At 37.1% G+C, this 25,985-nt stretch overlaps 1 protein-coding gene across 1 annotated transcript in view; it reads left to right on the top strand.

Moving 5' to 3' along the window:
• Positions 1-25,985, top strand: part of LOC121324170 (phospholipid-transporting ATPase IA) — a 105,486-nt gene that overhangs the window by 61,365 nt on the left and 18,136 nt on the right. The window contains exons 23-30 of the mRNA XM_041265718.1: positions 186-250; positions 10,513-10,685; positions 10,937-11,120; positions 12,232-12,342; positions 20,951-21,025; positions 22,357-22,479; positions 24,799-24,877; positions 25,695-25,756. Coding sequence (XP_041121652.1) covers positions 186-250; positions 10,513-10,685; positions 10,937-11,120; positions 12,232-12,342; positions 20,951-21,025; positions 22,357-22,479; positions 24,799-24,877; positions 25,695-25,756 — 872 coding nt within the window. The remainder of the gene's footprint in view (positions 1-185; positions 251-10,512; positions 10,686-10,936; positions 11,121-12,231; positions 12,343-20,950; positions 21,026-22,356; positions 22,480-24,798; positions 24,878-25,694; positions 25,757-25,985) is intronic.

Below are 25,985 nucleotides of genomic sequence, written 5' to 3'. Positions count from 1 at the left end.
GTTAGCCTGCTAATAAAACATTGTTTATTATAAATTATGGAAAGGCAGAAGAAATTGCACTTGCCATGTGCATTTTCATTATCGGATTGGATTTTGTTTGTTTGATTTAAAAAGTGTGTGTGTGTATATATATATATATATATATATATATAAATGTGGTTATTTGTTTATGATTGCTAACACAGGACACTCTTGCAAACTTTTGACGAAAAACATGGGTTTGATTGTGATAAACGAAGGCACACTTGATGTAAGTATCTTTTTTTCTTAAAACATGTGTACCAAAAATGTATATTAACTTAATAATAGTGGGCTTTCATAAACTCCTGTCTTCTGTGACCCATGACGTCTGATTAATAGGAGACTGAATAGGAGCCCGGCACATGAACAGGGACTTTTGTTTAAATAATGTGTGTTTATTATAATTATTGTAATTAATTAATGAAGTACCTGATGCTCCTGGAAGAGTCTGTCTGATGTGTGTGATTAGCAGGTGTGGAATCTAATCAGCAGGTAGGTGTGTTCCAGCAGGGATTCAGGTATAGAAAGGTCCTGTATATTCACCTCAGGGTTGATGCAAAGCCAAGGAAAGCAGGCTGAACATCGTCCACGCTACCCAGACAAAAAGACCTAAAGTCCTTGCTGTAATCCTCTGATCGCCATGAGAGTGACCCGGGATCAGAACATAAAGAAACCGAAACCACGGACGGCCAGGCGAGTAGTCGGAGTGAAGGTTTATTTAGTATTTGTGACAAGGATGCGTGTGGTGTGGTACATAAGGCAAGTCCAGACAGTAGTACTGTGAAAATGTCTGTGTTTATTTTATAAATCGTTAACAGTATTTTAAATAATAATTATAACCCGAAGGGGTTTACAATCCCAAACAAAAACCACACTCCTCTAGCACAATCCTCCGTGCATGAAATCGTACTCCGTTTCTCCCAGGGGAAGGCGATGAGTGTCAGTGAAGGTAATGCTCTGGGGTATGTGCTGGCTCAGTGGCGGAAGCTCCCAACTCCTTAATCCTGCTCTGCTATAATGACACAAACACAAAGCTCCGGTCACTAAATCACTTCCAACATAAGGGCGGTACTAGGGTATCTGCGTCCCCTTTGTACTGCCAGAACTCCTCCCCGCGATCAGCCCGGTGCCCTGGCTTATCCAATCACTGCCTCCTAGCAGCCGATCGCAATAGAGTCTTTCCATGTACGTGCAGATATGGGCCTCCCCCAAGGTGGCCGACTTCCGGTTTCCACCGACCGTCGAGCCTGCTCAGATACCTTGTATCTCTGTCACAGTATTGAACAGAGAAGATTAGTTCAGGGATTGTAGATCCCACCACAATCCGTAGGGAATGTCAACTATAACCCGCATCTCCATTACTCCATCAGCAGCGCTTCACTTGGCTGCTGATTTTCACCTGGTTCTGCTGAGTCAATGCAGGATAGGCACAGCCATATGTAGGTGTGTGCATTCACTGTTGAGTCACAGGCAGGAGATCAAGATCGAGTTGACATGCCCCGCAGGCATGCAGGTTTTATTTATATAAACACAGACAGAACATGCACCCATCCTTACATTCTACTGTATTAAATAATTTAAACAAAATATTTCCCAATTCGCTACAGGCCCGCATCTCTATAATTAAAATTAATATACTTAAGTTCCCCGAATGGCTCACCTGGTAAAAGCACTGCCGTGCGATGTGCAGGGCAAGTCATACAACCAGAGATCGCAAGTTTGAATCCTGGTTGTGCGAGGCAGCCGGTCCTCACTGGGGATTCCGTGGGGGCGCCGCATTGGCTTTGGTGCTCCCGGGGTTGGGGAGGTGGGATCCGGCTTAGACGGTTTCTCTTCACCGCTCTGTGGCGCCCCCTACAGGTCTGCGGACATTCGCTTTCAAGTTCCTGGGTGTAAAAAGATGCCGACTGGCCCCTGGGATCGGAGGACGCCCGCTGAGCCTCGGGTCCCTGGGCTGTTTGGTTAATCGCCACAGTGAAGGAGAAACAATAGTAATAATTGTGCATTCCAAAGTCGGACAGGTAAAATAATCGGAGATTCTAAAAAAAAAAAAAAAAAAAAAAAAATGTAATGTAGAAGGGACGTTGTTTTTTTCAGTTCAGTGCTCCCCCCCCCCCCCCCCCCAATCACTGTATAACTTACCGGGCTCTTCCTTTTTCTTCTGTCTTCGACTTTGTTCAGCAATGCATGCCTATGGGATTCCCTGGGGGGGCTACAAAGTTTTTTGTTTTTCCCCACGGGGTAAAACAAAGGAGCTGTTTTCTTCTGTATATGTATAACTTTTAAAAGCTGCCTATAAATCCTTAGCAACTAGTACGATTTGGAATGGAGACCTAGCTCCCTTAGATATCAATTAATGCCTGGAAATGTATGGTTGATCTTATTAAGCCTCTATTATATACAGACTCATTTAGATCTCTGGGGTCCTTGTGGGGGGTAGTGGGATGGAAGGAGAAGGAGGAAGGGAGGGAGGGGGTAAAAAAGAAAATGGGGATCTCATTTCTTCTCTTTTTTTTCTCTATTTGTATCTGTATTGTTATTTCTCAATAAAAATTTAAAAAAAAACATTTGTTACAAAAAAAAATAAACATAGACAGAGCATACAATAACCAGAACCAGAACATACAGGAACCAGAACATACAGGACATACGGCCCGGCGTACAAAAGGCAAAATAAAAAACTGTACAAAAACTATAAAATAAAAGGTGTTGTGAAAACTGCATGTGCTAATACATGGGAGGTCCCTCTTATTCACCTCTCGCTCTCCGTAATTGATCTTCTTTGTTCAATACTAAACAAATCTCAACTCCAGCTACTTGCCTGGCCGTTGGCAGTTTCGGTTTCTTTACGTTCTGATCCCAGGTCACTCTCACGGTGATCAGAGGGTTACAGCAAGGTCTTTAGGTCTCTTTGTCCGGGTAGCGTCGACGATGTTCAGCCTGCTGTCATTTGCTTTGCAGCAGTCCTGAGGTAAATAAACTGAACCTCTTTATACCTGGAACTCACCTACATGCTGATTAGATTCCACAGTTGGTAATCACACACAGCAGGCAGGCTTTCCCAGAAGTGTCAGGTACTTCATTAACTAATTACAAGAATTACAATAAATACACATTATTTACAATATACATTTACACAAAAAAAAACATTCATGTGCAGGGCTCCTGCCCTGCCACAGAAGCTTAACATAGATACAGACTTAGCAAATATTAGGTGTCCCAAAATATTAGATGTCCCAAGAAAGAAAGAAAGAAAGAAAGAAAGCAAAATGTGATAGCTTTACAAGTATTGAATTACATTAAACGGGGCATTAAAACCTCTTATTGATGTAGCTGTAGTTAAAGGTGTTCATGCACTTCTGAGCAGTTGCATTTCTAGGGATGGGGGCATTCTGGGGTACAGAAGTCAGACCTCTTGGGGTACTCTGACAAAGGTACTTGGGTCAACAATTCTGGAAATGCAAGTGAAATGAGATCTTTACGGGCTGTGAAACAGAATACAAGCTCTGCCGTGAGACTTGAGAACACATTAAAAACTATTTAACACTGAACTGTGTGTGAGGTCAGCAGCTCTTTAAATGGAGCTGTGGTCTTTTAATATAGGAGCTGGGCTGAGATTAACAGTGTTTAGTTGGAAGTAAGACTAAAAACTCCTAGGCAGAGGGCTGTGATTCACAGCAGAAGTTGTTAATAGTGAAGTATGTGCAGATGCTGTTGAGGTTTTCATTGCTATGTTCAGTGCACAGCAGCACATTGCCATGGCATATGTGCACGCCTGCAAGCTAATGGCACAAAAAGAGATATCTATGCCTTTTGAAATATGTATGAATACATTCTTTAAAAAGTACCCTATACAACACCTCTACAATCCAAATTTTGTGCATGTCGGTTCATCTTAAAGGTGTTGATAAAGACACCCATGATTCACACAATGCATCCGACTTGATCTCCCAGTATTTATATATTTTTTTGAAACAACAGCAGACAAGCGCGTCCTCCGAAACGTGCCTTGCCAAGCCATCTTTGTTCGCACTGCAGGTCCACAGCAAAGCCATCAGACCTATAGTGCAACACAAATCTGAATGACAGACCTGCAGGCGACCTGCCGGCCACAGGAGTCGCTGGTGCGCGGTGAACCAAGGATTAACCTGCTGACCTGAGCCCTCCCTGCCTGGGCGGTGATCAACCAATTGTGCGGCGCCCTCTGGTCACGGTCTGCAAATGACATAACCAGCAGTCTCCAGGCTATAGGGCACATCCTGCACTCCATGCAGAGCGCCATTACTGGATGTGCTACTCAGGAGCCCGTGCTGAGCTACTTCATTGAGGAGTCTTCTTTGATAGGAGGCTCAAGGTCTTTAACATCTGTAAAACAGGCTTAACCTAACATCTACAGCTATGATTTGAACCTTTGACATTTTGGCCCAAAGAGAAGTTTGCTGGGCTATCATTTTCTAATTGCATTTTTATAATGGGAACTGTTTATAAAAATCTATAATTGTGAAGCAATTAAGTTATTCACTAAATTTACTGAAAGTAGGTCATCTGGGATTTTATCTTTTTATCTTTTTGTCTTGTAGTTCTCTTTCAAGTATGAAATGTTATCCATTACCGATTGGGATATGTCTCTGTGTAGCACGATGGTTTTCCTCAAGGACTTCTCTGTACTTTGCTCCATTAATTTTCCCTTCTATCCTGACAAGTGCCCCAGTGAGAAACATCCCCATAACATGATTATGCCACCACCATGCTTCACGGTAGGGATGTTGTTCTTTGGGTGATGCGCTGTGTTGGGTTTGCACCAAATATAACGCTTTGCATTTAGGCCAAAAAGTTCTACTTTAGTTTTGTGAGATCACAAAACTTTTTGCCACATGGCTGCAGAATCTCCTAAGTGTTTTTTTGCGTACTTCAAACAGGATTCAAGCTGGGCTTTCTTGAGTAATGGCTTTCTTCTTGCCACCCTACCTTACAGGCCGGATTTGTTGAGTGCTTGGGATGTTGTTGTCACATGCACACTTTGACCAGTCTTGGCCATAAAAGCCTGTAGCTCTTGCAAAGTTGCCATTGGCCACTTGGTAGCCTCTCTAATCAGTCTCCTTCTTGCTTGGTCATCCAGTTTGGAGGGACGGCCTGATCTAGGCAGGGTCTTGGTGGTGCCATACACCTTCCACTTCTTAATAATTGTCTTGACCGTGCTCCAAGGGATATTCAAGGCCTTTGATATTTTTTTATACCCATCCCCTGATCTGTGCCTTTCAACAACTTTGTCCCGGAGTTCTTTTGAAAGCAGCTAGGTGCTCATGGTTAAGTCTTTGCTTTGAAATACACTACCTAGCAGAGGGAACCTACAGGAACTGCTGAATTTATCTTGAAATCAAGTGAATCACTACAATTTAACACAGGTGGAGGCCACTTATCTTGGTGTGTGATTTTGAAGGTGATTGGTTACACCTGAGCTAATTTAGGACTGCTATTACAAGGGGGGTGGACCATTATCCAACCAAGCTATTTCAGTTTTTATTTTTTTATTAATTTTCTACAAATTTATAGAATTTTTTTTTCACTTGGAAGTTGTGGGGTAGGTTGTGTAGATAAATGAAAAAAAAAAAAAAATTTTAATGCATTTTTTTAATTCCAGCCTATAATGCAACAAAAGGTGAAAATGTTGAAAAGGGGTGTAATCTTTCTACAGGCACTTTAAGTAGATACTGATAGAGAAAGTAGCTGCCTTTCACTGTAATGAATTTCAGTCATTGGGGTAGATCAAGGGTTTGCTTGCTTTTTTTTTTTTTTTTTTTGTTAACAGGCCAAAAAAATTCACTGGCTGATTTGCTTGATGTTGTGTGACAGCAAAGCAGCCAAAGATAAACATTATGTTTCTGGACTGATGAGTGAAGAGAATTAGCCTGGCAATAATTGGCATGGTGCTGTGGTTTTACCCATAATAAACAGATGTGTGTAAATTGTTGATTAACAAAGTTTGAAAGAACCGTTTTGTATTTTAAGCTTTTTAATCTTTTTACATTGAGGTTTAGGTGGACCCTTATTAAACAAATTGGTTGCAGATGTTCATTTATTTGAATTTGTATAATTGTTTGTAAGTGTCTGTTTTCAAAAATAAACATCCAGTGCTTATCTACATTAACTGTCTACACTGTGCATCATAGCTATGGAAACTTTTGTTTTTAATTCAAGTTCTGAAGATGTATTATATTGTTAGATTGTACTATTCATATGAAGATATTTTAGCATCATATTATTTTGACGTTTTTTGCAAATTCCAGCTGTGTGTCACACATGGAGATTCAGGCCACGTTGCATAGATTAGTTTCAAGAGTGATGCTGCACACAAAATAATCAAACATGGCATGTTCTTCTGTCTAAAGCTGCAGAAATCATCATTAGTGGCAAAATACTTTGGCAACAGAATCAGTTTTCCTGCTGCAAGTTCTTGTTTTTTTGAGTTGTGGAAATTGAGCAATGTCATACAAAACGCTGAGGCAGAATAGCACGCAAGCTTTCAAGAAATGTAATTTGTAGCATTATAAAAAGTGAATAGCCCCACACCCAGAAAAAAGTATTTCTTCAGCGGTCTGTTGGAGCTTAGGATGGTCAGCTCAGTATTGTTAGTTTATGGATTTGTGCTAAAGTCAGCACTTCTTCCGCCTACTAATTTCCTCCTGCTGACATGCACAGAGTGATTCTGTCAAAGGAAAAAGATAACCACGCTAAAAAATAATACAGTATGTTTTGCTATCTAGCTATATAATCCACTATATATATATATATATATATATATATATATATATATATATATATATATATATATATATATATATATATATATATATATATATATATATATATATATATATATATATATAATATACGTTTATATATATATATATAATATAATAAAAAAGCAATTTTTTTAACCGTTTAAATGAGTTTGGTATAAAAACTTATCAAATGCGTCTGTTAAACATTTTTGATGGCTTAAAATCTGGGCCTTTTGTACTCAAACAGACCCCATAAGGTTAAAGGTATTTACTGTTTTGGTGCAACCTACATACGTTCAAATGTAGAGGTAACTGCTTACAGCTGCTCTACGTTTCCTGGTGATTTTTCAGCAACGACACAATATTCCTCTCTCTCTCTCTCTCTCTCTCTCTCTCTCTCTCTCTCTCTCTCTCTCTCTCTCTCTCTGCCCCCCCCCACCCCAGCAGGTCTGTGAAATCTAAAGCTATGCATTTCAGATATTTCCTTTAGCTTGAGTTTCAGCAGTTTGTTATGCCTGAGAGTGAAGGGTCCTGTAGGCTCCATACAGTTAGAGATAGAAGCCTGCACACACAGCTGTTTGGCGGCTGCTCTGGTTCAAAATGCATTAAAGTAAGAGTTTGTTTCATTGATCTACATCACCTACACTTTCAACATGAAAGAACAATTATAGAAATATTCCAAAAGTAATTAAAAATAAAAAAAACTAAAAGTCTTGATTGCATAAGTCTTCACACCCTTTGTCCTACCCAAATTAGCTCATGTACTTTCGATGTCTTTGAATATCCCTTGGGGCACTGTCAGGTCCATCATTGTAAAGTGGAAACAGTTTGGCACCACCATGACACTGCCTTGATCAGCTGTCCCTCCAAAGTCAGTAGCCGTGGCTTAAGGAAACTGCTGAGGGAGGTCACTGTGAGGCGTAAGATTACTTTAAAAGAACTACAGAGATCTCTGGCTGAGATTGGGGAAAATGTTGACTGTTCAACAATTTCAAGAGTACTCCACAAACATGGCCTTTATGGGAGGGTGGCAAGAAGGAAGCCACTGAGGAAAAAAATCCATATGATGTGCCACATAGCATTTGCAAAGAAACACTTAGGGGACACCGCACGCATGTGGGAGAAGGTTTTGTGTTCTGATGAGACCAAAGTGGAACTTTTTAGTCTCAATGTGTGGCGTAAACCAAACACAGCACATCACCCTGCTAACACCATCCCTACAGTAAAGCATGGTAGTGGCAGCATTATGTTTTGCAGCAGGGGCAGGGAAGCTTGTGAAGATCGAGGGAAAGATGGATTGTGCAAAGTACAGGCAGATCCTGGAGGAAAACCTGTTCCAGTCTGCCAGAGACCTGGGACTGGGGAGAAGATTCACCTTTCAGCAGGACAATGATCCTAAGCACAAAGCAAAAGCAACAATGGAGTGGCTCAGCAAGAAGAAAGCGAATGTCCTCGAGTGGCCTAGTCAAAGCCCAGACCCGAATCCTATAGAAAATCTGTGGCAAGACTTGAAGACTGCAGTCCACAGACAATCCCTAGCCAACTTTAAAGAGCTTGAGCTATTCTGCCAAGAAGAATGGGCAAAAACTGTACCATCCCGCTGTGCTAAGATGGTAGACACTTATCCAAAACGATTCATCGCTGTTATTGCTGCAAAAGGGGCTTGCACAAAAAATTGAGTCAAGGGGTGTGAAGACTTATGCAATCAAGACTTTTTTTTTTATTTTAATTATTTTTTGAATATTTCTATAATTGTTCTTTCATGTTGAAAGTGTAGGTGATGTTGTGCAGATCAGTGAAACAAACTCCTACTTTAGTGCGTTTGAATTGTATTTTTTAGGCAGTAGAATGTGATCAATGATCAAGCATGTGAAGAATTTTTCATGGCACTGTAAGCATAAGTAAATGGAACTACTAGGGCACATTCATTTTATAATAAGGAACATTGGAAGGTCTCTTATACACAATCCACTTAGTCTGATGTAAAACCATATTAGACAGATGTGCAGTTTTGTTTTTGAAACTCCAGCAGATGATTCAGATGCTTGCAGTTGTCTTCATGTCTGATTTACATTTGGTAAGCTTCTTGGCACAGATGAATAGCCACGTTTTCATGCCAAACATAACTAAGGTCTATGTGAAATATCACATCTCTTGAACACAGACTCTTGCAAAGTTAAGCCATTACGCAGCTGTAATAAACATTTGATCATACAATTTATCATCTGGCTCATATACAGCATTTGATGTCAGGTAACCAGGAGTGGCATTTCCATCCTGTCTTAAAAATAGTGTGCTGAGGTTTGCTTTGTGTCATCAGTAATTAAATAAATAGTTATTACGCCTGTAACATACCAGTGTATTTTTGTGAGTTTGTTTTAGTGTGAGTATTTAACCGGATCTAGTGAACTTAATCAAAGGAGGCTTAAAGTTTGGTTTTTGTTTGGTTGTAATTTTGTATGAGATGTTGACCTCTGCAGAAATATAAATGCAATAAAGGCTACCAAATTATTCCTATTACTGCAGTTAAACAAATGGCACATATGCTTAATATAGCTAATTTAAAAAGCACTTAATCTAAAATAAAAATAGCAACTAGTGCTATTCATCTTACACCTGACATTGAGTTCATGAATACATCAATACTGGTTTTACATAATTAACATCTAGTGACCTAGACTGGGAGGTAGGTTCAACGCTTTTTAAATTAACGGCAGGTAAAGAACACGCAACAGTCGTACTACATTATCTTTGTAGTACATTTGCTTATAAAGGACATAGAAGGTGTTTGTGAGAACATGTACTTCACTGGCTGCCAATATGTCCTTTTTCCATAAGAAGTCAATTCCACCATCAGCTATCTTGCTTTGATAGACATTTCTGTAAACTGTGCAATGCAGTTTACAGTTGCATTTTAAGCCATTTCATATTTCAATAACTACAGCATTGTGATGGCATATCCTTAAAATGATCTGACAAGGAAGTAGTTACAAGTCATTACTGATCGTTGCGGGAGAGTAATACCCAAAATTGTCTCAAATGACTTATAATTACCGACTTGGAGGGTCTACCAGTCTAGATATTTACTTTTAAATATTAAAAACACTTGTCAAGTTATGTACATTTTTTTTTTTTTTTTTTTTTTTTTATCAATAGGCTTGTTTCTTCAGTAGGCTTAATGTCAGGCATTAAAAAAAACTTGTGTGTCTGTTTGTTAATATATATTTTGGTAAATAAGATTGCTTCATGTTTTGTTTTGTTTTTAAGTTCAGTAAACATCTTTGTGAGTTTTTCATTACAGACAATAAACAAACGTATGCATCAAGCCCACAACATAATTCATTCTACTGCATAAGTGTAGCTCTGTATGAAAATGAATTTTTAAAAAGCATGAAACAAATATTCCATTTTAAATCCAATGTTGACCTTGTTTCAGGTCCAAGATGGAATGTGTTCAGAAAGCTTGGGGGAATTCAGTAAAAAAGCAAGGCAACATTCAGCGTCAAAGAAAGCATTATCCATTTTATACCTGGTCTCAAAGAAAATAAAGAAAACCTGTCTGCATCCTTCTCTCCATTTTACAAAACACACTATGGTATAAGTTGAAATGACAAGCCTTACATAGCATTAAACAGCAGATGAACTCAGTGCAGGAGTCACTGTTTCTACTCGGTCATTTTCATTGTTGACTTTATCATTTCATTTCCAGGGATCAAGGGAAACCCTGAGCCGCCACTGTGCTGCACTGGGCGATGCTTTGCATAAGGAGAATGACTATGCTCTCATCATAGACGGTAAATCGCTGAAATATGCCTTGACATTTGGAATAAGACAGTACTTCCTGGATCTTGCACTGTCTTGCAAAGCTGTGATCTGCTGCAGGTGAGTTGTCATTTTTTAAGTTTCAAGTTCACTAATGTCAATTGATATCATTGCTTTTATGTTTGTTGTACTTCCACTGCTTAATAAATCAATTTGGCATCATTTGCAGGGGTCCTTGGTTATAGTTTGGACCGATGTAAAGGATGCTGAGTGAAGGGTTTGTTGTGTGATATTATATACTTTGGCGGCTCTTTCAGCCAATCGGAGCTCCAGTTTTGCCTGTTGTATGCCACGACAAATCTTCTTTGTAGAGTGTCCCCCCTTCAGAAATCTGAAGTAGTTGAGATGGTGAAGAAGCAAGTAAAGGTGATCACACTGGCCATCGGTGATGGAGCCAATGACGTGGGCATGATCCAGACTGCACATGTTGGTGTTGGCATTAGTGGAAACGAGGGACTACAGGCTGCTAATTCTTCTGACTACTCCATAGCTCAGGTAATCCACTCATTATCAGAACTAGCGCTTGACACTCTGAAACTAAGATAGTTGCACAGCAACAGTAAGCCTCCAGAAGTTATCTTCTCTGCCACTTTTATATAGAGGTCACAGGCTGCAACTGTAGTTTTGTCAGTAGGTTTTTCCAATAGAATACAAATGGGGAATTTTTAAATAGCCTTTGTTCTTCACTGCAAAAAAAAAAAAACATTACAACAAACTTGCGAACATACTGGCAAAAAAAATGTGTTCACAGCTGCTGTGTGGATTGTTCATGACTTCATACTGGCTACACGTTTGCCTGCTGCCCTTATTGGCCATGCCAGTCCCCACCTGACCTCATTTAAATCATAGTGTAATTTACACATTTTAGTCTTCAAATTAAAAAGGCCTTTATGGCTATATAAAGAGGGTTACCAACAACTTTTAGCAAATGCAAAGTTTTGATGTAGATTATTCATGAAAAAACATATATCTACGCAATCGAGAGCCTTAAAGTGTGCCCTGTTTTCAGTCAAGTAACTCTACTTTTAATATGTTCTGTTTATTTTATTTTAATTAAACATTTGCATGTTAATTTGTTAACAAAACTGTTGACCAAAATTATACCAAAGATAACTTAAATGTTACTTTAGCACATGTATGAAGTAGAGAATTGGAACTATTTGGTGACATGCAGTTCCAGGCTATCAAAGTCAGTCAATATTTGAGATGTTTTCATGTTTTACCAACACTTGCTTGACTTTTATTAAGCCTATGAAGCTGTCAATGCACCTGGCAAAGTTGCATGACTCTAGGTTGCTTACTAGTCCTATGTGTTTTGTGTCTGGACTTGGCACAGCATATATATATATATATATATATATATATATATATATATATATATATATATATATATATATATATATATATATTAGGTGAAAAATATACATGACACCATAACTGAAATTAGAGGTCAGGTGTGGTGTTCTTGAAAATTGGCTGATTTCCCGAAATAACACACTGACTTGTGGAGACTTCAGTTCTATTCAGTTGTAGTTTGTTTTCCATCTGTTATAGTTATAGCATATTAATTGTATGTGCAAATCTGAATTTGTATTTTTTTCTTTAGTTTAAGTATTTGAAGAACTTGCTGCTTGTTCATGGAGCATGGAATTATAACAGAGTGGCAAAGTGCATCCTCTACTGTTTCTATAAGAATATAGTCCTGTACATTATTGAGGTAAGAAATATCTTTTTATTGAGCTTTACTGTGTTTCTTTTTTGACTGCATTCTTATTATTCCTTCTTTCCCACGCCACTAGTGAGTTTTAAAGATGAATACCATGGAGCGTTTAAGCAACAGCTGAATTGAAATATTTCATACCTATATTTTGAATAAAAAGTTATTGCCTGCTTTTAGCCTTCTTTCATCACTAAATTCTCTAAAACATTAAGGTCTTATTTGAAGAAATGGGAGTCTTATATATTTGAACCTATTTGTAATCCTATGAATAAATGCCTGTTTGTTACAAAACTGCAACATGCAATATGTACCTATGTACACAAGCCATGCCAATTATTGTATAGTTCTGTTTTGACATGCAATTTGAAGTTGAAGTGAAAAACAATACAGTACAGTTCAGTACAACGAAAAGATGATGACATAAGAATTAAGGAATGAGGATACAGTTCTCTATTCAGTCTAGTTGATGAGATTACCTTGCTTTCCATGGTTTACTAATAGATAATGAAGGTGGTGAGAAAGTTAAACAGAAACATTTCAGTGCCAGAAGTTTACTAAATTATATTTGGTTTGTTGAATAGCTGAATTAGGTACCACTTTTTAATGAAAGGCAATGCAATGTATCTGTCATAACTTATTTGGTTTATTTCATGAGAAAGAACAAAATATACTGTATTGGTATATTTCAGTCTTTAGAAAGTTGGTGACGTTAGGACGATAGTATGTGACCATTAAAATATAGTCTAACTGGTTATTAATAGTAATTAATTAATTATTTTTTTTATCTACAGTAAAACACCAAGAGGGGCAACTACAGGTTACAGTTATAGCTTATCTAACTGGCTCCCCTTCTTGTTGGAAATAATTAGTCTTGACACTGGCGTTTTATTGGCCTCCTTCACAAATATATGATTTCTACCTACATAGAAGTACTATACATTCTTGTATCTACAGACTTAGCCTGGAAGTCAGTTTCAGTTTCTCCAGCTCAACTAGAAGCTTGTTGATGGCATCTAGAAGAAAAAAAAAAACTTCTAGCAGCCCTTTGCATGGAAGTAAATGGATATGTCTTCAAGTCTGAGCTTGAAGAATTCATTTGGCTATGGTTCTAGACATTTTTTTTTTCTTTTTTTGTTAACAGTCATTCTCTTGTTAAGGATTGTTAAATGCACACAGCCTTTCTATAAATCAAAGAAAAGATCTTGATCCACATTGGGTTCTAACTTCAGTTCCACATAAGCTAATGAACTTATGTCCTTTTGAAATTCCCATTATGAAAAGCAGCTCTTTTTACGTAGCTGTAACTACAGCTGCAAGTTTCATGAATTTATGTACTTTGGTAATTGACCCTTCATACGCTCAGTTTTTCAAAGACATTTGGGTATCTCTTGTGTAAGAGCACTGACGGAATTACCACATGTCATGGGAATGTACATTTTTGTGCTAATGTATACGTGATTACATGAGGTATGGAAACCTAATACCCAACAATCAGCCTTGTCCTGGCCCGTTTTTAATATTGTCTACAATCTGGAATAAAATACTGACCTTGGGATTCCACATTTAAAAAAATAACCTAAGATTTGTATTTGATTTTTCAATTTCAAAAATGTTTCCAAACGTTAAAAGCTAAGCACCTTTCCAGTGAAGTATATTCCCAAATGGATGAGCAAGACCAGAAGTCAAATAGTTTATGTGTCCTCCAGTATAGTTATTATTCAGCAGGTATTTCTGGAATACACTTTACCTTTTCAAACTAACCAGGATTTGACAGCTTCCGAGTTAAAAATGGACAGAATTAAGTGGGTCTGTGGGATGTACTGTTGTATAAAGAGGCTAATCCCGAATGTGCATTGAGTTCGGTAATTATTACATGAGTGAGAATGGGATAGCTGAACAACCGATGGAGCTCTCAGAGATTGTTTATGATTTATTTCCTTGCAAATAAAAACACATTAAACGCAGCACTCTGTAAAACTTCAAGTCATAAAGTTTTCTTTTTATGTAACAGAAATAAAAGTGTGTGTAACCCTAAATCGAAACTGCTGAATTCAGAAAATGACTTACCTTGGTTCTGCATCTGCTTTGGAACAGTGTGATTCTCCCAGTCGTTCTGATGCAGGGTTTGAATCAACACAGGCAGATTCCAAAATGAGATCACCCAGAAGCATTGACTACAGAAATGTTTTTCAGTGTAGATCTCTCAACACTGATGTGTAATACAGAATGCATTTCAGAGATCCAATTGCAAAAGACAATAATCTCTCATGTGGAAGGCACATTTTCGCACAGCACTGAAGTAGTCATCAAATCATGATGTATTCATTATTTTATTCATTTAAAATGCCACTTATTGTAAGTACCAGCATTTATATAATCTGTGTTATAGCAGCTACATCTTAGTTGTAGACTTTTATAGATATTTGCAGCAGTTTGTGTATCTCAGATCATTGCTGTACTATTGACTTCAGTTCACTATTCCCCCTATTAGGCAGTGATTAATAATTACATACAGAAGTTAAAGATGAATAGCTGCAAATTGGTGTGAAAAGCTTCTTTTGTGGCTGTTTTGTTAAGCCAGTGGAAACTGTAATTGTGTATTGTTTGAAGGGTTGTCAAAGGTCATGTTGATGGATTTTTGCCTGGCATCATTAATGAATGCTGATCAGGGGGAATTGATTTATGTACCCGTTTACATTGTTTCAGTAGCTCCTACAAATAAAAAATAAAAAAGAACACATTATTACTATTTATTTTCTATTCTAACTGATCTTAAATATACGCTCCACAATTCTTGACTCAATTGCTATATAAGGATCTTAATTGACTTTTGCTATAAACATTGAATAATTGGGAGTACTGGGAGATCATAATCTATTCTCCGAATTTAATGTTTCTTTGCGAAAACTGAATTTCTTCCAAAAAGTTGTTGCACATTATAGTCTACATAACAGCAGTAAAGAAAAAAATGTACATTTGAAGCAATGCAGCAGTGTAACTTGCTTGATATCAAAGACCAAACAAACTTTTGTACTATTATTCTTATGGCATTTGTGTAACAGTACCCTTCACTTTGATCTGTAATCTACAGTAGAATAGCCACCATATTATGATCATGTGACTTTTTGGCTTCTGGATAATAAAGAAAGCTGTCAAGTATTGGGTGTACATTCTGTATGCAAATGTAGTCTATGCTTCTTTAGTAATATTATTAGAAAGCTGCCACCGCTGTACTGTGCAAACCTAATATCTGAGACCATTTGAGATACCGATGTATTTGCAAGGTATATAAATGTCTTGGTGAGTTCAATATTGTCATCTAACCCAATATGGCTATCATACTGAGGTCATGTGACTCTGTTGGTTTCAGCACACATGGTACACATGTGTATACTATGATTCACTTTGTCAAATTACATTACCAAACATAGCGATTAAAATGTTCAAAAGGAGTATAAAAAAGTTAAACATATCATAGTACACTGCAACTTTAAGTATGTCATTCTAAACCGCTTGTCAATCAACACAAACAGAACTTTCTGTTATCAAAACACTAGTCATCATCACCAGATAATCTTCTGCAAATTAAAGAAGAAGAAGGCCTCACAGCTTGCCTGCTCCTGGGAGAGCACTTATATACATTTCTAAGATGGTTTGGAATTTGCCCACATCAGTTCACATCACATCAGGCCATCCAGACTTGACAAGAGCTGCTGGAATATAACCTCCTCAGTGGGCTGATGAAAACCAGTGGGACAAATAGTAAATGCAGCTTTGGCTGTAATAGTCAGACACAAAATATGTTGTAGGAAAAAAATGTACAAGGAAATTAGACTAAGAGACAGATGGCTGCCATGTGTTTGGACACCTGCATCATCTTTAGAAGGTGCTGGTCCTTCATCACCAGGACCTAGGCTGCCTGATTTTAAATAAACTCTGGTGTCTTACACCAAATCCTTCAAGTGCAAATTTTCCCGCTGTGATGGAGGCACATTTATAAAACTCTGAAAATGGGAGCAGGCAAATAAATGATGAGAACCATGATTTTATGGATTTTTATAGGGGGAATATAAAGCGCTTTATGTGTGTTGTTGCTTTATCTTCTGTTTTTTTGTTCCATTCATTATATCAGCCTCTGTATAATTTATATATGTTGTTAGCCTTAGGCAAATAGCCATGTACTTGGACATAACAAAAGCAGATTGTGTTTTCCCATTCTCATGGTTTACAGTGACTTGTAAGGCGATGCTGTTCCAAAGACACTAGAATACAAAGACACCAACCTTTTGTTCTATTGATCTTTTGTTACTTTATGAAATCCATTTCACACTAGGAGCACGAAGGAGATAATGGGGGTTTTATTTCTTTTTTTAATATATCAAGCAGTCATATTGTAGGCAGTGACATTCAAGACACATACAACCTTAGGGAATACTAAATGTTACATTTGTTGGACTAATAGGGTTACTTTGTCAGCATTTCCAGCTGCATTTCAGACTTTACAATACAATGCTGAGGGTAATACTTCATTTTTTTAGAGCCATCAAACATGCTAAGCTGGTGATGAGTTTTATTATGTCTGCAAAGATTCCAATAGAGCTTATAATCTAGATAGATAGATAGATAGATAGATAGATAGATAGATAGATGGATGGATGGATGGATGGATGGATGGATGGATTATAACCCCTGTCAAATGTAGCATTACCAAGATGCTGCAGTTCAAAAAGTTTCACAGACAAGTTCATGAATGAAACAACAAGATTAGATTTAGTATCTGTTGTTTAACGTTTTACCACCATAAAAATTAATCAAGACTTGGTGGGATAACTGCTTTTTTAATCTGATCCATTATTTTATGTTACTGAATTGAACACGAGACTGAGATTTATGTCCATTCCTTTTGTAAGAGATATTTTAAATAAGGGATAAACAGATTCACCCTTAATTAATTCACCCTTTCGAGTGCTGCTACGCTTGGTAAAAACAGTTCAAATGTTTGTTTGTCATGTTGCGGCAATGTTGTCATGAGTTCCTTGGAGTTGAGTTTGAACTTCCACTTTACACAGACTCAAGTGTCTCTTGTAAGTTAAGATAGCAGTGAGCACCATGTTTTAGATGTAGAACGTGAAAGTAGAAATGGAATGTGAACCAGGAACGGAGAAGAAAGTTATTGATCACACCTAACAGATGCAGACCTAAATATCATTGCAAGTGATCGGTTCTTGAGAAGTAAGTACATGTTTGAATTTTTTCAGTGGTTAAAGCCAGGGAACAAAATGCAAAAACAAGGAATGAAAAACTACATCTCCCAGAATGCCATAGCTATCCCAAAATACCAGTTGACTGGCAATCAGTTAAACTAATACACCTGTTTGTAATTTTACAAGCAAGGCAGGTATAAAAGGACAGGTTTCAAAGACAGTAGCTGTCTGTGGAAAGGTAAGAAATTGTGTGTAGATATGTGATGTACGTTAAAACAAGGTATAGTAAATCCCTGATTTGTGTATATTTAAAGTCAGTAAACCTGCAGCAGTAAAATAGCATCTGACTAAAGTTGGGGATCCTGTTAAGTTTAGTTAGCTCTCCAGAACATGAATTGGGATTTATTTTTGTTTAGTACTGTTTGTAAAAAGATGCTGTGTTTCCCACTGGAAAAAAAAAAAAAAAAACATCCTTTGTTGTCGAGTGTGCTTTATCCACCAAAGACTTGTTAGGAACCCAGAACTGTTGCGCTGTAAGTAAAGCTTTGTCACAATTTGTAAATGTGGAAAAAAAATTACATGGTTAATGTATAATTGTATTACCCTACTTTTAGGCAATAATATGAAACGCTGAATTAAAATTGCAAGCCCTTTTCTAAGGGTTATGTTTGAAATGTCTAATGCTGATTAATTAATTGTTAAAAATTAATGAATATGTTGCATAATAAAAGGCTGTTTGCTTTTCTGTTGAATTGTTTTGACGCGCAGTGGTTTCGCTGACGAATCTACAGTTTTCTGTGGATTCGTAACTCTAACTGTGGATTCATTAATCAACAATATATCTGCCCCACACTACCCTTCTCTTAGCCACTATTAGTTAGTAGATTTGTAGAATTAATCAATCAAAGGTTGACATCACAGAAATGTTTTAAATATGTATAATCTTTCCATTCAATGCTTTTTCTGTTTTTTGTGATTGACAAATGGCATTTATGAGCTATTTACGGCAAAGCTTTTAGAATTCCTAAGAAAGAACTCTGGCCCTGGTGAATACATTGCATAGGCCCTACTGACCATTGTACGTTTTTTCCCCCCTAAATATAAAGATTTTTCGTGTTTTTGATTGAGGCTTTAGAACCAATTAGCATTTTGTACACTATAAAGGAACAAAGGATTTCCTATAACAAGGACAAATGTCAATCTCGAGTCCCCTGTTTCAGTTCAATTGCTGATCAGGCGTGGGAGCAGGGAAATCATTGATTTTTAATAAGCTGATGAATATGCAGAGCTGTAGTAGGAGGCGAGCGGGTTCTCATGCTGCCACACCTCTGCATGGAAAAAAGATCCATTATTTTTCATATATTCCATCATCCTTCAGCCTTTGAGATTGTGCAGAGAGGATGACAGCTGACACTCCCCTTAGCTAACAACACTGAAAAGTTACAAGCTACCTTTTAAACCAGAAATCCTTACTGTTTTGAAAGCAGCTTTTAACTGAGCTTCACTGTTGTCTAAATTAATTTGTAGTTGATTATATAATAAAAACACATACCTAAGGTTTCACAGATCCTGATTAAGCCTAATCTTGGACTACCTAATACTAACTTAGGTAGGGTGGTCTGAGACTAGTGCAAATCGGGGTCTGTGAAACCACCCAAATAAGTCTTAAACAGGATTACTTTTGAAAGAAAACGTTATTATGCTCCTTCAAACATTCTTGGTGTGAAAAAAGAGCAGTTTTGCATAACTCAGTGATTTTTTAAAAAAAATTTTCAGGAAATGATCTGAACTTTAGAACGGACTGCTCTGTTTTTATTCCCCTCCTCTCTCACAAGGCAGACATTTGTTTTTCAAACATGTTCACACATTTGCTCACTGGATAAAAGAAGGCTGGTCTGCAAGCATGGACTGCTTAACAGGGGCCAGTCAGGGTACATATTGTTAAATGGAGAATTTGTAGCGATTCACGCTTTCATAATGAGGTTAAATGAAGCGTGGAGGGTTGCAAAAGCAGTAGGACACAGTGCTCGAATTTAGTTTTCCGTTCTGTCATGTTCTTTCTTGCAACAAGGAAAAACATTAGATAAGGATAATTAAATAACCTGGTGTGCGAAACTTTGAGGATAAATGGTATAATAATGTATAAAATAATAAACCTGGTTTGCTGTAAGTTTACATGTTTTTGTGCTCTAGAGTTACACATCTGAAGAAGGGCTTTTGTCCAAAACTTTCTGAAATAATAATCATTTTATTTTTGTGTGTACTTTTTTCATTTGTGTACACTGCTCTTATACCTCCTTTCAAACATAGATAGATAGAAAGAACAAATTTCAAAGAGAATAGGCTGGAACTTACTGGTTTATAGTGTCCATGACAATCTCAGCGCATGAAGTTAAACATGAACTGTGAATGCAGCCAGCCCTGCGTGAATACCAGAAAGCTTCAGTGCACCAAGGGCATTGTAAATCAATTTATTTTTTGGATACTTTTGCCTTCAGAAATTCTGAGTCCTACTTCGTGATTGGTCTGTGCTAACAGGTTGGAGTGATGTAGTGAAGAAGAGAGAGATTCATTTCTCAACATGTGTTTTAAATATGTATTTCCAAAGCAGATGCCTCACTGCAAGGATCTGGCTTTATTAAACTGCTAATCTTGGCCTTTTTTCTGAAGAAACTGGGAGCCCCATATTTTTATACCTAATCTTTCTTGTTACTGAGAGAAAGCTTTTGAATTAACTGGAGGATAAGGATAAAATAAATTACATTTCGATTTTTTTGTTTCCAAAGACAACTCCATTTATTCCACATGAGAAAGTCTCATAGATGAAGGGTGCTGAAATACGGCACGCTGCATCAGATTGTGAAATTGTTTCTGTGCTCAGAGGGGCTTTAGGGCTTCAGTCACATTTGACTAATGATGCTGAGAAGTCGAGGTCAAAACATGCAAGCAGTTAGACATGTTGTGCTGTTTAGTGAAGGGGAGGTCACAAGACCCAATCTCCACGCAGGGAAATAAAAAAAGGTGATTCAAAGACTATAAACACAAGTAATTTTGACAGGTATATATATATTTTTTAAAGCAATACATTTTTTCTTGAGAGTTGAAACCTACAAAATGCTTCACAAAGTTGATTAGTGGCACAGTTATTAGCACTTTCAAGTGTGTGTTTGTTTTGTTTTTTTCTCCTTAAGTGTCCCGCAGGGAACTGCTATACTGCCTGCCTGAAAAACAACCCCATGCTGCTTTTACTTTCCCTTGGATTGAAAGAATTTCACTACTCCCCAAAAATTGATTCATTTTAGCTCTCCTGTCAAGGCTTCCATTTTGTTTTTTTTCTATGTTACTGTTTAAAAATGAAAGCAGAATTCATCGTTTCTTGTATTTGTTTTGTTTTTTTTCAGATTTGGTTTGCCTTTGTGAATGGTTTCTCTGGTCAGATTCTGTTTGAGCGTTGGTGCATTGGTCTGTACAATGTGGTAAGTTCAGGAGATCCTGTTAAACACGTTTAATATAGAAAGATTGTTTTAAATGTAATGCTCTGAAAACTGGTATTTTTGATATTCCTTGTCCTTGTGGGATTTTTATTTCTAATATGAACTGGTTCCACAGCACGACTGGTGTAGGTTTATGTATGACTGTCACAAAGACTTCTGCAGTGGGTGACTCAGACCAGAAACGGGAACCAACACAAAATAAACAGAGAGGTGGAGTTTTTGGTGAAGCTGAGCACTTGCTTGTGCTCAGCATTTAATAAATGAACAGACAGTAAATAAAAGGTTGTAATACAAACAAAACACAGGACACGGCAATTTCGCCAAAATAAAGAAAACATGCTGCTTTTATGCAGCTGTACCGAGACTCGATTGCTAATCAAAACATTCAGTTGGAGTCTCAGTACAACTGCACGTGAATTATACAATTCCCCGTGCTCACATATTATTACATTTTACCTGCACGTGAAGTGCTGTGCAATCCTCGTGCCTAAATACAAATATACATTCTAAACACTTGTGCGCATACCCCATATTACATCCTGTGAACCAATGACTATACACCAACATTAACACACTACATGCAACATGCAACACAGAAATACACCCAGGGGCGGGGCAACATTGCCACAATGACATATGGAGAATTCAGTATTACAAACAAGATTTACAGCATTGCACCCTGGCTTCTTTAAGCTTGATGGACAGTGAATTTAAACCACTACTTCAAATGCTGCACTTACTGTTTTGATGCCATTAAATTGTCAACTGTTTGATTTAAAAAAAAAAAAAAAAATGTACTGTTTCATAATAAAATCCCTAGCTGATGTAAAGTAAGCTTATAAACCAATGCGATATGCATGTCATAATTATCTTTTCACTTTTATGAATTCCCTAAGTTACAATGATATTGCTGTTTGTTTTATAATGTGACTAACAGACTAAAAATGGATAACAAATATTTGACTGTCTAATTTTAACTTTATTTCAGAGTTGTTGTTCTTTTTAGTACTACTATGCTTCCCTACTGTAAATGTAGTCAATATAAAATGGGTGATTCATAAACGACATACCATAAAAACAATAAAGAACAAATGTCCGAACATTGGCCCGGCACATGCTAATTCATTGGCCCCAGTGTGATGTTTACACACTCTGTCCTATGCAGGAAGCCAAAATGGCTGCCATAGCTGAGAGTATTGATTAGTCTGTTGGGCTATTGGTCAACCAGTTAGATGTGTCAGTTTTAGATATACATTTCCTGAGGGTATGGTTTCTGTATTTATGAATATAAAGTTTGTTTCTATTCTTTTTAGATATTTACTGCCCTGCCTCCTCTTACTCTGGGAATATTTGAGAGATCTTGCCGCAAGGAAAATATGCTGAAATACCCAGAGCTGTATAAAAACACACAGAATGCAATGGGCTTTAACACCAAGGTATGTTAGTATTTGTATTATGTATTTTAAAGGAGTTTTATCCAATGTTTAAATCCCCTTTCCTCTTTTTTGCACTAGTAATATCACAAATACTTCAAAGATAAGGCTGCAGATTAAATGTTGATGCTGTTTCTCATTGAAGCTCGCTCCAATGATCTATCCTCAGGCAGACCATGTGACCTTCAGAAATGCAGCACTTAGTCTTCGGCATTGTATTTGAAATAATTGTTAATCTGCTTTGTACATTAATGCTTAAATAGAACAAACATGATACCATATTTTAACTATTATATCCCTGTTCAGTTTATTTACTTGATAATATTGTAAAGTTCTTGTTCACCGTGCTTAACTTCTAAAATCTCCAGCTAAAAAAATGAGGACATAAGATCACAGCACCAGTAAACAAGTGCATGTTTTACAAATATTTTTTCAAGAATAAATTTCTCTGTCCACATTAAGTAAGTAGAATCAGAGTCTTGCAGTCCGGCTATGTCCTTATGGGAAGCTGTTTGCTTTTGCCTGCTGTTAATAAAGCTGTCCTCCTGGTTTAGTGGTCTTCAAGCCTCATGTACTTGCAGTGTTGTGTGGAAATGGATTACTGACCCCTGTGGAGAAGTGGGTCAAAGGACAATAAGATCTGCCATAAAGTTTGTAGGGGGTGGGACTCTACACCATTATTCTTTAATGTGGAGCTGTGCAAAATGCTGATTTTGTTTTAACAAGAAATTGAGCCTATTTACTTAAGGCTGGCTCAGATCACTTACATACCAACAGGGCAGGTATAAAAGTGCACAGGGCATTGCTTTTTGCAGCCAGCTTTAAATAGTGTTTGCAATTACATCATCCCTTATTGTTAAGTATTTGTTAAACTCGTCAATTTTTTCCTTTCATGGTTTCCACTAGGATTGTAATTCATTGTAATATACATCTAATTCTTGTATGTCATTTTTGTACATTTTTTACACAACACTACAAGGTTCATTTTCACTAGGTCATGGATTTACAATTGGATTCTCCACAGTCTGCCAGGAGACAGAAAGCTAGCTGTGACAAATTGCAGTGAACATTTATTTGTTTTAATTGGCATAAATTCAAACCTGAACTCGCTGTAGACCTGGTGAAACAAATAAAAAGTATGTTTATACCTCAAGTATATCCAAATATATTTTCTAGATTAAAAATCAATTTAAAAATAATAATTATGAATGTGTGTGGGTAGGTTAATTGGGTTAAATGCTTAATTATCGTACTAAGAGAGTTAATTTATTATACACAATCCTGAAGTTTACACACACTGTATAGGGTAACAATTTGTCTTCTCAGTAGGGGAAAGATTTCAAAGAATAGTTTGCTGGTTGATGGCAATGTTGCCAGGGTTTGTTATGGTAAGAGAGAGCAAAGTTGAATAGGTCACGCCAAAGGGTCTAAAGTATAAAAAGCGTGACAGAAAGTATACGAAGAGAGAAAGCTTGAACCATTTTTTTTTTTCTCTCCCACCCAACACCCACCTGTGCTTTCTGTCAAATGAAAAGTAAGGGATAATGTAAGACTGACCTGGGTTAGCAAGTTATCCAAGCATTATAAGGTCATTTAGGGTCTATATGTCAGCATCTCTTGTGTAGAAAAAACATTCCCTTCACTGCTTATAGAGCAAATATTGTACTTGTTCTTTCGTTCGTTCTTTCTTTTACATTTTTTTCTTCTTTCTTCATTTGACCATTCCTTCATATGCAAAAACTGAGATTTGTTTTATTTATGTATTTAAATGTTGATAGCTGGATCGATAACAGTACCAGTGATATATATATATATATATATATATATATATATATATATATAAATATGATATCTATATATCTAATATATAGGTCCAGTTCCAAGGTACTCATACTCGAGTACAGTGCATATTAATTTTGCATTAAAAATACTGTATTTTCCACTCCCAAATATACTGAGTTGAATATAATAATGTACTGTGTGTTTTCAAGCTCTCTCATAGATACTGATTTTGGCTGTTCTCTTTAAAAAGATTCTCAATAGCACTTCTAGTTTTTTTGTGTGTGTGTGTGTGTGTGTGTGTGTGTGTGTGTGTGTGTGTGTGTGTGTTGTTGTTTTTGGTTTTTTGTTTTAAATTCAGCCTGCTGATAATTCAGAAAATATCAGATGCCCCCATTGCAGGGGTAAGGGATACAAAGTGGCTGTCAGTAAAAACAATTCACTGTGGTGGCCTGACAAAAACACACTTAGTGAATCTTAACCAAAGATAAAGGGCCAGGTCAGGGTTCACAAACGGTTCTCATGGATTTTTGTTTCCCCTAGGTTTTCTGGGCGCATTGTCTGAATGGCCTCTTCCACTCAGTTATTCTGTTTTGGTTTCCACTGAAAGCCTTTCAGCATGGTAAGCAGCAAGGGCTTTGGGAATCTAGAGAAATACTACCTTGTCGTCATAAACCGTTAGCCCCTGGTTTAAAAATGTTGAAAAGTGAATCCTTAAAATGGGGATTTATAGAAAGCCAATAGCAAAAAGGTATATAAGGATTTGAACCATGGACCACATGTTCTTGAGGTGCAGTGTCCTTCTGTAAAACCAGATATGCTGCCCTCTCCTTTGATGTTCTTTTATAAAACACAATGTAAAAAGCAAAAATGTGTTAATCTTAAGATCAATGTTAACTGTAAAATCTTAAGCACAAGTTAGCGTCTGATTGTCTAACTTTAATTAGCAGCAATCTGCATTTCCTGTTGCTTGCCTTCTAATTTCAACCCGCCAAAGTTTCAGAATTACAAAAAAAAAATGATTGTGTTGGTTAAAAAAATATGTTTATTTTCAAAAACATTAGATTAGAACAACATTCACTGTCAAGCTACTGGTAATTCAAATACCTACTTTGACAATACAAAATTGACCCATGGTTTGCAGTACAACCAGTGCACTACTAATCCTAACTGTGTATGTTGCTTATGTACTGCTAAGTGGACACATTGACATTTTTGACAACAGCTGATGTTTCCCCTTGAATACATTTACAGAACAAAGGATATGAATGTTCACAGCATGGCAGATTTTTAAAGGAATTATTTTCTTGTCATCTTTTAATGGACTGTTTTTCAAAACACCAGTATTTACTGTGAGTGGTTTTAAATAATGTTGTTTACATCGGATCACATCAAAGATTAAAAACATTCTAAAAGTGTGTGTTGATTCCCTCTTGTAGATACAGTGTTTGCAAATGGAAAAACTCCAGACTATCTGCTCTTAGGAAACATGGTTTATACTGTAAGTTTTTTTTTTTTTTTTTTAATTTCCTTCAATATTGTATGTTTTTGTTCTTACATAAAATTCAGAGCACTCCATTACTACTTTTAGTTTTACTTCCTTTGTTTCTTATCAAGTACTTCATACACCCTAACTGAGAATAGTTTAACTCACTCAGCAGGGCAGATTCATTGGAGGCGCCCGTCTGTCTGTCCGTATGTATCAGAATCTGGGGATTTATGGATCCCCA

Source organism: Polyodon spathula, chromosome 1 (genome assembly GCF_017654505.1).
Source record: "Polyodon spathula isolate WHYD16114869_AA chromosome 1, ASM1765450v1, whole genome shotgun sequence".
Lineage (NCBI taxonomy): Eukaryota > Metazoa > Chordata > Actinopteri > Acipenseriformes > Polyodontidae > Polyodon > Polyodon spathula.
This window is presented reverse-complemented; position numbering and strand designations above follow the sequence as displayed.